This window comes from Leucoraja erinacea, chromosome 5 (genome assembly GCF_028641065.1).
Source record: "Leucoraja erinacea ecotype New England chromosome 5, Leri_hhj_1, whole genome shotgun sequence".
Classification (NCBI taxonomy): domain Eukaryota; kingdom Metazoa; phylum Chordata; class Chondrichthyes; order Rajiformes; family Rajidae; genus Leucoraja; species Leucoraja erinaceus.
In genome coordinates, this window is record NC_073381.1 from 17,387,732 (window position 1) to 17,400,894 (window position 13,163).

General features: G+C 39.5%; 1 protein-coding gene across 4 annotated transcripts in view; it reads left to right on the top strand.

Moving 5' to 3' along the window:
* Window positions 1–12,704, top strand: part of spast (spastin) — a 48,013-nt gene extending 35,309 nt beyond the window's left edge. For all 4 annotated transcript variants that reach the window (XM_055635122.1, XM_055635124.1, XM_055635123.1 and 1 more), the window contains 9 exons: window positions 1,730–1,801; window positions 2,195–2,270; window positions 2,400–2,491; window positions 4,745–4,824; window positions 5,487–5,529; window positions 6,593–6,672; window positions 7,866–7,936; window positions 9,906–9,946; window positions 10,153–12,704. In XM_055635122.1, the coding sequence (XP_055491097.1) occupies window positions 1,730–1,801; window positions 2,195–2,270; window positions 2,400–2,491; window positions 4,745–4,824; window positions 5,487–5,529; window positions 6,593–6,672; window positions 7,866–7,936; window positions 9,906–9,946; window positions 10,153–10,281 (684 nt within the window). In that variant the 3' untranslated portion in view covers window positions 10,282–12,704. The remainder of the gene's footprint in view (window positions 1–1,729; window positions 1,802–2,194; window positions 2,271–2,399; window positions 2,492–4,744; window positions 4,825–5,486; window positions 5,530–6,592; window positions 6,673–7,865; window positions 7,937–9,905; window positions 9,947–10,152) is intronic.
* Window positions 12,705–13,163: the final 459 nt, after the last annotated feature.

A 13,163-nucleotide genomic window follows, 5' to 3' on the forward strand; every position in this document is an offset into this window, starting at 1 on the left:
TTCTCCTGCTTTCTTTCCATAATTTTTGACACCCTTACTAATCAAGAACCTATCAATCTCTGATTAATTTATTATCTCTGATTAATTTAGTAGTGTTGGATTTAGTCTCGCTTGGATTTCTGCCCGTTTGAGCAGGAATCATAATCGTCTGAAGAAGGGCCTCGACCGGAAACGTCACCCATTTCTTCTCTCCAGAGATGCTGCCTGTCCCGCTGAGTTACTGCAGCATTTTGTGTCTATAATTGTCTAAAGGTTCCTTTCCTTGTTCTCCTGCATGACCACGTCAGTCCATGCTGCCAATGGGCTGATTTATGCTCAACATTCCTGACAGGATCCAAGCAAGTCTGCTTTCAAATGCAGTTTGAGCTGCAGTCCATGCTGCCTGATTATCCCCACGGTTTGTTTCTGCCCATGGTACATTATCCCTTCTGAACAATAGCTGTCCAATTCACAGCACAGTGGCTTTTGTTCTTGGTTAGCCTTGCTGTGACTGCAGATTCCATACCCTCGTGACAAGAAGACGTAGGATTGGAACAAGGTGGAGGTTTGTGTCATTGCCAACAGCTGTCTCTCAGCAGTCATACAGAATCGGCAAGTTTATCTTGTTGGTGTGACTGGTAGTAAGTGGTCAGCTGCAATATATACAGACTGCATGGTGTGAGATCAAAAGATAAAAATGTGCACATTGCTGCCGAAACTCGAGACCCAATTAAGTTATTTTCTGTTTTTAGATTGAGGTTACAAAGAGTGACTAGAATTAATCCTTTAACAGAGACTGGAACTGAAATTTGTTATTCCATGCAACTTCTCTTTTCAGTAACACTTATTAAATGCCGTGTAGTTTACAACGTGAGCGCAATTTTAAATAATGTAACAGTAAACAGTTGGGGTTTTGGGCTAGAGTAACTGAAAAATGATGAAAGAGAAATATATAAATCTTGCATTTCTATAGAGCTTTTAATAACTTCAGGAAAATGTAACTTACACATTTCAATTCATAGTATAGCATCAAAGAACTGGCCTAATTCTGTTCCTATGTCTTGTGGTAACTGTTACTTCTCTTCCCCATTTAAATCTATTGACATTCAACTCCACAAAAGACTCGTCTGTAAACCTACTGTCCTTGCCAACTATCATCCCTTCTCCTACACTGTGACATTTATGTTGAAAGTATTCAAGTTCATCACACCATCTCTCTTGACTTGTCCAGTGCTTGATTGATTGTTTTGGTGCCTCTGGCCTCAAATGCTTGTGTCTTAAGCTCTTAACCCCTTCACTTTGCTACCTATCTGCTGCTCTTGTAAATCTTTCTGCAGTTTGATGTTCAAATGTAATAAACTCATGAATTATACAGGAATGTTATATTAAATCCACAGTATAAATGCACAATGTGAGCTTCAAGTTTCACCACCACAAATGCATTAAATATTTATTCAGCAGGTAGGCATGTGTGCACATTCCTTTATTTAATGGCAGGTCTCAGAATGAATCTGATGTATGGAAACTAATTGACAAAATACATCTAAATAGTTTTTGGTCAATTCCTGGTTTGCTAATTGATTGCTCCATGCAGTTGTTGCAAGCTCTGTTCAAATAAATCAATTAAATGCGTTTGATAAATGGGATCTCTGATTAACTAGATGTTTAAGGGATGTTTCTTCAAACCTAAATAAACCTGGTTGTGTGATAGGCATTTGCTGTTTCACATCAGCTCCCTTGTTTCCATTAGGCTAAAGCTGTGGCTTCCGAATCCAATGCAACCTTCTTCAATATCAGTGCTGCAAGTCTTACTTCTAAATATGTGAGTAAACATGTGAATCATAGTAAGTTTTTTTTTGTTAATGAATCACTTTGATGAAGTTTAATTAAACCATACAGGGGAATAGGAGGATAGGCACTGGGTATGATATAAATAAAAAATAAAATGGGAATGGGATAATGTACCATTTATACTCCATGATTGCCCCTTATGTCATTTCTATTTCTTCATGCAGAGTAATACAAAAAGTTTCATAGTAAAACAAAATGGAGTAGCATAGATACGCGAACACCTCCAAAACATTTCATTGAACATTTTAACTACAGTTAATGTAATGGTTTTTAATATTGGAGATGTTTTGTAAATTACAGATATGTCAATAAAAGGGTTGAATTACTAGCCCATATTCTAATCAAATCTTTGTTCTTGCTTCAGGTTGGAGAGGGTGAAAAGTTGGTGAGAGCTCTCTTTTCAGTAGCTAGAGAGCTTCAGCCATCTGTCATTTTTATTGGTGAGTACAGTACTAAATTTCCCAGTCGTTACTGGACCTGGAAGCTTTTATTTTTAAGTGTTGGTATTCACCAAGTTCTGCCTAAACAATTAATTATCTAACTTGCAAACATGTCATTCCTTCTTGCAGATGAAGTAGACAGTCTCCTTTGTGAGAGGAGAGAAGGAGAAAACGATGCAAGCAGGCGCTTAAAAACAGAATTTTTAATAGAATTTGATGGGGTGAGTGTGGATTGTCACAGCATTGTGGATGGGGGGGGGGAGATATGACTGGCTCAATGCATACTGTGGTGCTGATTTCATCGTATGATCCTACACGTTGGAGTAGAGGAGGTTCTGCATGATGTGGTTTATTAAAGAAGTGATGATACTCTTCCAAAATTCAGTGCTCAATATGAATGGAACATAGTGTACATTGGATGCAACTCTAATTGGTCCTCCCATTCCCTCCTGACCAAGAACTTGCTGTTAAACGATAGCTTTGTACCTAGTAGTTAACTGACAGTGTGAACTGTGAGGAGGATGCAGGGTGACTTGGACATGTTGGGTGAGTGGGCAGATGCATGGCAGATGCAGTTTAATGTGGATAAATGTGAGGTCATCCACTTTGGTAGCAAAAACAATAAGGCAGATTATCGTCTAAATGGTGTCAAGTTGGGAAAAGGGGAAGTACAACGGGATCTGGGGGTTCTTGTTCATCAGTCAATGAAAGTAAGCATGCAGGTACAGCAGGCAGTGAAGAAAACGAATGGCATGTTGGCCTTCATAACAAGAGGTGTTGAGTATAGGAGCAAAGAGGTCCTTCTGCAGTTGTACAGGGCCCTAGTGAGACCAGACCTGGAGTATTGCATGCCGTTTTGGTCCCCAAATTTGAGGAAGGACATTCTTGCTAATGAGGTAGTGCAGCGCAAGTTCACACGGTTAATTCCCAGGATGGCGGGACTGTCATATGCTGAGAGAATGTAGCGGCTGGGCTTGTACACTCTGGAATTTAGAAGGATGAGATCTTATTGAAACATATAAGATTATTAAGGATTTGGACATGCTAGAGGCAGGAAACGTGTTCCCAATGTTGGGGGAGGCCAGAACCAGGAGCCACAGTTTAAGAATAAGGGGTAAAGCATTTAGAACAGAGATGAGGAAACACTTTTTCACACAGAGAGTTGTGTCTGTGGAATTCTCTGCATCAGAGGGTTGAGGAGACCGGTTCTCTGGATACTTTCAAGAGAGCTAGGTAGGTCTCTTAAAGATAACGGAGTCAGGGGATATGGGGAGCAGGCAGGAACGGGGTACTGATTGTGGATGATCAGCCCTGATCACAATGAATGGCTAGCTAAAAGGGTTGAATGGCCATCTCCTGCACTTATTGTCTATTGAGATATAATGTTCTTATTGCAGTCATAGTAAACTTTTCTCCCTATTACCCCCAACCTTGTGCTTCCAGCTCACCTTGCTTTTGTTTTGATTGGAAGAAAATTACAATTTTAAGCTTTAATTTTTTTTTTTTAAAGCCCATAATATGCTCGTGTAAAGCAGCAAGGTCAGGAGCCTTCTTCAGACTACTTCAATTTTAAGCTCTGACCATCTCCCCACCCTTTGCTCTGCTTTTCAAATTGGCTTATTTAACTCCCAATCACGATTGTGCCTTCCCCGGCCAACAATGAACTATTGTATATTTTCCTTGATCCTTATCCCTTTGATGTCTTGTTCTCACACCTTACGCTTCCTTATGTCCATCTCCCTCTTCCCTGACTCTGTCTGAAGAAGGGTCTAGACCTGAAACGTCACCCATTCCTTCAATCCAGAGATGCTGCCTGTTCCGCTGAGTTACTCCAGCATTTTGTGTCTATCTTCGTCGTCCCAACCAAGATTGTTGCTTAAATTGGAAATCTTCTTTCTCGCTCCTCTGGCATCTCCACCCTGTTCTGCTGACTAGCTCCGTGATGAAGAAACCATTCTAACATGTTATCCATCCTCTGCAAAAATCAAAAAGATGAACTTTGTGGTGTAGGAAACCTTCTCAGGCTTTCCCATTTAGTTTAGATTCATAGTTCTGATCCACATTTCCGTGAAGCTTGTATTGGGTAGTAAGAATTGCTTGGGAGCAATTTCTCCTCCCTCTCCCATTCCTCTGAATCTCCCACTAGATGTCACAAGACCCTTGGCAGGGCCTATCCATGGCAAGCCATCAACATCAATTTATTCCCTATCTCTCTGTACATCTCGTATGTGTATGTGACAAATAAACTTGACTTGACTTGACAATCTGCACTGCTGACAGCTCATTTCATTGAGCAGTTAAAAATAATCTCTATTCAGACCTCACAATGGACAGAAACTGCAATCTGTTATTGTTTGCTGCTGAACGTCAGATGCAACATGGTGGAATGACCTAAAAGACTATAGTTTCCAATACCACAAGATTGCCATCAATGTCAACTTGCCATTAAAGATCGACGTTGACAATTGTTTCAGGTGCAGTCCAGTGGGGATGACAGGGTCCTAGTAATGGGAGCAACAAATAGGCCGCAGGAGTTGGATGATGCTGTGCTCAGGTGAGTAGCCTGCTTCTGTGGGTATACCTTGTCAAACAATTTGCCACACTCTGTTTTTACACGTACAGATTGCCAATTTTGAAGGAAATCTTGTGCAGCAGATGACATTCTCTATTGAAATTTAGATTTGGAAAGAGTGATAATTGGAAACATAGATTGAAATTTAGAGTGAGAAAAATCATTTGGCAAACAGCCCAGTATCAGGAAGTGATTGAGTATCTCTTTGTCTATTATTTTGGCAGACTTTCTTCTCTTCATTCCTCGCCCCCCCCCAGTAAATAAATTTGAGATAATTAGCAAAAAGAAGAAATATTGCCAAAACAGATTATGATTTTGAATATACTGCCTAAACGATGACATTGAATAATAACTTTCAAGGAAGATGAATAAAACTTGGATAAGGGAAGCATTTGCAGGGCTACTGGAAGATAACAGTGGGATAGGACTTAGATTGCAGCTCCCTGGCACAGTGGGCCAAAAGGCTGCCTTTATGATGTATGTTACTATGATTTTAATGGTGTGAGTAGTTTAATATACATAAGGAGTAAGTTTTAACATTTTGAAAGCTGATGTGTCAATCTGTGTTTAGTAAAAGGCATAATTATAATAATTTTCCTGAAGGTTAAGTGACTGTGATTGTTCCCTTCTCTTCTTCTCTCCAGGCGTTTTACAAAGAGGGTGTTTGTCTCACTGCCAAATCTGCAAGTATGTGAAAAACATTTCAGTTTTCAATCTTTCTACAAATTATTTAATTGTCAGAGCACACCTACCTTATGGATATATTGCTAGATTTCCAGGCTCTCAGGACTGGGGACTTTCAAGTTTGTCTCAAATCTGTTTATTTATGTTTTTTTTTTTTTTTAATTCTTTATTAGAAGTAAGTACAATATAATATATTTTTGCAGGTTCCCAAAATTATGTTAACATATTACATTCTCTGTACAGCTTCCATTTTTTTTTTTTTTAAAGAGAAAAGATAGAGGAGATAAAGAAAAAGAAGTGTTAAAGAAGGAAAGATAGACTAGTGTGCATGAGTAAGAAGCAGAGCAAAGAAATAGTGAGGAAAATAAATAAGTGAAGTAGAAAAAAAAAGCAGGAGGAATTTTGTCCAATCGCCACGAGGAGATGATTTTTTATATTCTAAATCATCTTTCACCCATACCCAAAATGTTCAAGTCTCAAGTTTATGACATTATGATATTGTGACATTATGATATTATAACATAATATCTGGGAACAATTGGAAATTTAGATTAGCTTTATTGATTCTTTAAGTCTGGACACTTCCTATGTTAACACTTGTATTTGTCAATTGCTTGATTATTTCCTTTGCCTATTCACCTTCCTATATACACTCTCTTGTTTTGTATTTGTTCTTTCTAGTCGTTATGACTGTTGATCATAGATTCTCGTCACTCTAATGGCCTAATTGTCTCCTTCGGGTGACACAGCAGCCTGGTGTTACCCACAAATCACCATGATGACCCTTTGACCCTTGTCCTTGTGGTCATTTGTGATGAGGAAAGGCATGAGGAAAGTGTAGAGAACAAGTCTGAGGAGGAAGTAAAACCTACCCAAGATTGTTGCATGTTCATGGGGGTATTAATGATCACTGAATGCATAAATCCATTTTCCATCTCTGCCAACCCATTCTGTTTAATATCCTGCCAAAGTTAACAGTAGTGATCTCGAACATGAGGTGTTACTTTCTTGAAGAATGTTGTTGAGCAAAAATTCATATTCTTTCCCCTGTCGCCACCTTCCCCAGACGCGGTTGTTGCTGCTTACAAATCTTTTGGCCAAACATAGAAATCCACTGAATCAAAAGGATCTTGAGCAGCTGGCCAAGTAAGTTTATCACAATCATCTCAAACTCTTGAGATTGTTCATTCTGATGAGCTCTTTTCCTTTCAGGATATTTGTGTTCTTCTTTTGCAGATTATATATGTTTTTGAGATTGACCCACAGCAGACTCTATTTTACAGTTTGTGCTTCTTAATCTAATTATCTCCAGTAAAGGAATTATGTGATATTCAGTAACTGGCAACACCACGTTGCACGCATCTGTCAGACTGAAATCTCAGAATTTGGGAAGTACCGACCCCATGACTTTTCAGGTTCTGTTCAAGATTAGGGGCAGCATGGTAGTGCAATAATAGAGACCCAGGCTCAATCCTGACTACGGGTACTGTCTGTATAGAGCTTGTACGTTTTCCCTGTGACCGTGTGGATTTTCCACGCGAGCTCCGATTTCCTCCCACATTCCAACGATGTACAGGTTTGTAGGTTAATTGGCTTTGGTAAAGATTATAAATTGTCCCTAGCGTAGTAAGATGGTGCTAGTGTGCGGAAATTGCTGGTTAGCATGGATTCTGGGCAGAAGGGCCTGTTTCTGCGCTGTATCTCTAAACTAAACAAAACGCAACAGTACAGTACAGCACAGAAACAAGGTAGAAGTTATTTTTACTGCAATCTAAACATAAGAGACAGATATTCAGGACTAGTTAGGAAATGCTTCTGCATGTTAAGGATGATGGTTTCAATTATGGTGTAAATTATGGTTAACCCTCTGTCAATTGATTTTAAAACTGAGGTTAATGGACTTTTGTTAACCAAAGGCATGAAATGGGTTTGGGCCAAAGACAGGTTTATGGAAGGTATCAGTCATAATCTTATTGAATTCAACTCTTTGGTTAAATATCTTTGTTGTGTTGCTACGTTCCAAGTCTTTGCCCAAATGTTAATGCATTCCTCTAAATGTGAATTTCAGTACGGTGCTTTAGAAAGTCTTTACATACATAGTACAATTGAAAAATAAACACAACTATAAAGCAAATAGTTTTATATTGCCAGACCAACTTAATGCTGGTGGTTTATGCTACCAACATGTTACTGTGTAATTTCCTCAAATACTTATTAAACAACTATGATAGTAACATTCCTGCTGCATACTATCTCTTGAAAAGGATCTTGCATTTGTTCAATAAGTATTCTGTCACCTTGTGTGCTGGGCTTTTAAGGTGAAACTTGGTGTTTTGCAGGCAGGCTGAAGGATATTCGGGGAGTGACCTGACTGCATTGGCGAAGGATGCAGCTTTGGGTCCAATTCGAGGTAGGGAATCTCATTAGAACCAAAGCAGGCCATTCAACCCATCACACCTGTGCCAACTCATTGAATTTATCTTCTGACTGTGGACATAGTTGACTCAACCTGTATTTATTCATGTCATTGGGTGCCTTGAGAATGTACTAATAGTAATTTGATGCACCAGAGTATTTAGTTAATTGAATTGGTCATAGTTATTGTAGAAACTGGCCATTCTGCCTACCAAGTCCATACTGACCATCATTAATCCCAATTTTCAGAACTTGTTCTGTTGCCTTCTATGCCCAGGCTATTTAAGTGCTAATCTAGATACTTGTTAAATGCTGTCATTGACTGCCACCACCACTCTCTGGCAGTGCACTCAGGATACTTGGCACTCTGAGTGGAGAAAAGGTCCTTCACAAATCCACTCTAAATCTCCCACTGCTTATCTAAAACCTATGTGTTCAAATTTCATTCACCGAGAAGGGTAGGTTGCAGGAACTTTTCTCCATCTATACTTTTCATAATTTTCTCCATCTCAATGAAGCCTCTCTTGACTTTTGCTCCTCACAACTGAGCTGCCCTGTCCCAGGCAACATGGTGCTGAATCTCCTCCACTTCTGCTCCAGACCATCGCATCCTTCCTATAGTGCAGTGATTGGAAATGCATGTAGATCTCCAGTTGATGTCTGACCAATGTTTTATATAGTTGGAGCACAACCTCCCTGCTCTTACATTTAGTGTCCCAACGATCCCATATGCCTGAGCCACATTACCTACCTGTGATGCCACTTTATTGTTCTTTGCGCTTGCACACTAAGGTCCCTTTGTTCCTCATTATTCCCTAGACTTTTATCTCCATGGTACATGTCCTAACCTCATTAGTACTCCCTAAATGCATCTTGTCCTATTTATCAGGATTAAACATCACTTGCTGTTTCTCAGCCCATTTCAACAACACATCGAGATCACTCTGTAGCCTGACTAACCTCCATGCTATCATTAAAGCCACATGTTTTGTGTCACCTGCAAGCTTGCAGATCAAGACCTCTTTATCCATGTTTAAATTGATCGCATATTACAAATAGCAAGTACACATACTGATCCCCAGGAATCGTCAAGGGATATGGGAAGAGGGCAGGAACGGAGTACTGATTGTGGATCAGCCATGATCACAGTGAATGGCGGTGCTGGCTCGAAGAGCCGGTGGTCTACACCTATCCATATTATTGGTGGGAGATTGGAGTTGCCCTTTGTCTTTGGCCAAGTAAGGACAATAGACCTCCTTCCAAAAGAGCCAGTTGGCCTTTTGAGTAGCCACTTCCAACCACCGGAAGATGCATGAGTACAGGCAGTTACGCTGCAACGAGTGGTTCTGTGAAACAAATTATATATAAAGCGATTGGTGAATTAGGGAAAATATTCAAAATATACGGGGAGAATTGGTTATAATGTGATTTTGGTCAAGAAGTCGAGAATTACTTAAATTACTTTGGGAATTGACAAGTTTTTTTTTTTAAAAAGCTATCTTGGTGGGGAAAAAGTCTCGGTTTCTATGTAAGCTCCCTGCAGTACACTATTGTCTCATATTAACGCAGTCTGTCAGTTACACCTTGGCTGGCCATTGAAATTGATAAGCAATCGCTTATATTGGCCTTTGTTCAGTTATACTCGATTAAGTAATGTAAGATACCACATATCTTTTTTGGAATAAAAAACTTAAAAGTATTACCAAGACCTTAAGTTTGAAAATACTATAGTAGAAAAAAACATTGTTAATTCAAATCTAAAATTCTGTAGCCAATTTCACCCATTTCTCCTCCATTGAGACAAGTATCTGTATAACACAATTTTCTACAACGAGGTTCCTTATTAATGCAACTATTCTGATATTACAGAACTCCCTGCATGCATGTTTGCCGTTTCTGGAGTGTTTTGCCTGCTCTGGTTTGATGTTTTGGGTAATCAAAATTATATATTTCTTTTTCTGCAGAACTCAAGCCGGAAGAAGTGAGGAGTTTGGCTGCCAGTGAGGTGTGGTTCATTTCTCCTGCATTCAAAACATTCCCACGTGTGGAATAAAGTCCAATTAGCCCTGTTGTGTTGTATAACCACACTGTATCTAATTGCATCTGCAGTTCACAGACACATGTTTTTAATCTTGATTGATGATGAGTGTGTTATCTATCGCATGGTACTGAACCAGCCGTGACTTTATGCCTTGTATTCTGCATGTCTAGGTAAGGAAGATCCGCCTGTCTGACTTTGAGGATTCTCTAAGGAAGATCAAGCGCAGTGTGGGCCCTCAAACACTCGAGGGGTACAGGCGCTGGAACGAGGACTACGGAGACACTGCTGTACATTTGTGATGGATCAAACCAGTATCGGCTCTGATCGCTGCTTTAATGGACATTCCTTGATCAAGGAGCGCGATGCGGGTCGTTAGCAGTAAAAACGTGGGCGTCCAAAGTTGTTTCGTTACTGGTTCTAACTGGAATCAGGAACACAAAAGCTGATGGGAAAGGTTTACACAAAGGACTCATTTCCATTATGTGCTGTATCCTTTTAAACTAAGTTTCTGGAGTCGTTGACGACCAGGTGTGTGGTCAAAGATCCGGAAGCGCAATGAAGATTAAGTTGGGGGGGGTGTCTAGAAATAGTCAAGAATATCATCTGTATATTTTGTTTCTGATGTAAAGTTGGTCCCTGTTCAGAGTATAGTTAGTAGAAGCACAAAAATAGGAAGATTCGTGCCTTAGGTTTGCAGTACACTTATGACCTATCATCCTTTGGTTCCTTTTGCTCCTGTAACTAATGAGGACTTTTAAAAGAAAAAAAAATCCGCTAGTGTTATTCTTTTCTTCAAATGATTGAATATGTTCAATAGTGCCAAATAAGTTGCTGCCTGCACGCTATCTTTTGTAAAAGAAATATTTTCAGTTATCATCAGCTTTTAAGAGATTCTTCCTTATTTTGAGCAATTCCACCACTTAATAGCTTTGCTTTGGTGTTTGGATGTTCCAGTGCGTTATTTTTGGGGTAGACTTGGTGCAAAAGGCTTGCACACGATGGAGGAATAACAAAGTGTTGTTTGTAGAGTTCTGGTTCAGTGTGAGACTTCTTCACCCCCCCCCCTTCTCCAAGGCCTTTTCTTCATTTAGCTGAATTCTGTGGAAAACCTTGTTGCAGGGGGGAGTTACCTGAAATATTGTAATACTGAGGTAGGTCTATGACTATGCTATAAGCAACATTTCTTCTGAGCTGCTGCACTAGTAATAGGGGAATCATTCTCTAGGATTTGTACATGGAGTGATTTTTCCCCCCATGTATCATTGTTAACATTGCAGCTCGTGGGATGAAGTGAGAGCAGTCGGAAGCAGGATATTGGGGAGTGTATTTTGTTTTAAAGATAAAAAATAAGTTTCAGGACAATAGCAGAATGCTTTTTATCTACACCTCTTTCTTGAAGTCCCTGAATGAGATTGTCCAGTGTGCTGATTCTTAAAAGGCAACAGTATTATCATTGTTCTCTGTCAACCACATTTATTTGTGCTGTTCTGTCTGCCTTTGATGGTTGTATAGCTACACTTTATTATCATGTTCTCCATCGTACCACAATCCTCACGTTCTGTCTTAATGTTGACAGGATGTTGCATATTCACGCTACATTTGTTAAAGGCACAAAATAATTTTCTAGAACAGTGAGTGTAGTTTAAAACATGCTTGATTCTTTGTGAAGTGATTTAGCATGCCCTGAGGCCATGAAATGTCCATTAGATGCATATTAAAAAAATATATAACTTTTAAAGAAATGGATGGATTACCCTGGAATTTAAATGTTATTATTTTCTTACCCCCCCTCCCCCAGTGAGTTAACGTGGACTTTATTAATTCCATTCACTTTCCACTTGAATTCTAGTTGCAGGAATCCCTGTGTGTGTGTGTGTCTGTACGTTGGATGAGGTGGGGACTTGGGCAGCTAGGTATATCCGTTAAGAGGTAACCTGATCAATGTGAACTGAGAAGGTGTTTCTGCTTTTGGAGGGTTTTATGCAGCTTTTTGTACCAACTCTACCTCATTAAACAGCTGTAGTTTTCTTACATCATGCTGTGCTGGTGCACCTAATCACTTCCAGCTTTATAGCATGGTGCAGTTAACTTGCATCCAAGATGCATCCGACCAAGCGATATTGGCAGAGCTTTCATGTAATATTTTGTAACCATTGGAAGGTCTTGTACTGCAGACTATCTGAATGCGAGACCTGTGTTGAAAGGCAATGACCATGATAGTGGGCAGGAATGAAGTGTCCTAGAATTCAGAAAATGCTGAAATAGTAAATGGGCTGAAAGTAAACACTCAGTACCTTTGCTAATCAGTTTTAAGCTGTGCTTTGAAGTTCTCTTCCAAACTTTCTCGCTGTGATCTGTGATTTTACACTGCCAAGAACTTTGCCGAATTAACTTAACTAATGCAAACTCCACAAACTTTGATAACTTTTTAACAGTCCTTTAACAGGTTTTAACATCATTGCATTGAACTTGACATGATTAGGAAGTTTAAATATGAGCATGGTGTTCAAGATTAGCCAGTGACTTAGTTTTATTTTAACACTTGTAATTCCAATACTCTGATCCTGCTGAAACTGGTATAGAGAAAGGTGAAGTGTCCCAATTAGTATATATTGTATTTTTGGAACTTATTTTGTTTTGTATAGATATGCATGGATGATTTATTTTGGTCTGTTGTTTTTCATGTCTAATATATTGATAAATAAATTTTAAATTGAAGCTCTGGGATTTGTGGAGCCTGTGTTTGTTATGCTGAGCCAGGGGGCAGGAGGACTTGTACATAATGCAATGCAAGCACTTTGCCATTGGCCTGACTATCAGAGCAAGTAACATTGCAGTTTCGGGAGTTGGCAGAAGAAATAACACAGCATTGCCTTTGACTGTGCCTTTAGCATTTTAAAATACTTTATGATTTCGCACTGAAACTATATCAAAGTAAATTTGACTGAGCTACATGGCTATTAGGACATGGTTTCAGGATGACTGGTTTTTCATTCACGCTTGAGATGAGGAGGATTTTTTTCTCTCCCGGGGTAGTGAATTTTTTTTTTAGCTTATTACTGTGGAGGTTGAATCACTGAATATGCTCAAGGCTGGTAGATGCCCAAAGGAGCAGCTAAGGACAAATTCGTAGACTCAGTCATGCAATGTGGAAAAGGACCCTATCATGTGCCCCCTTGCG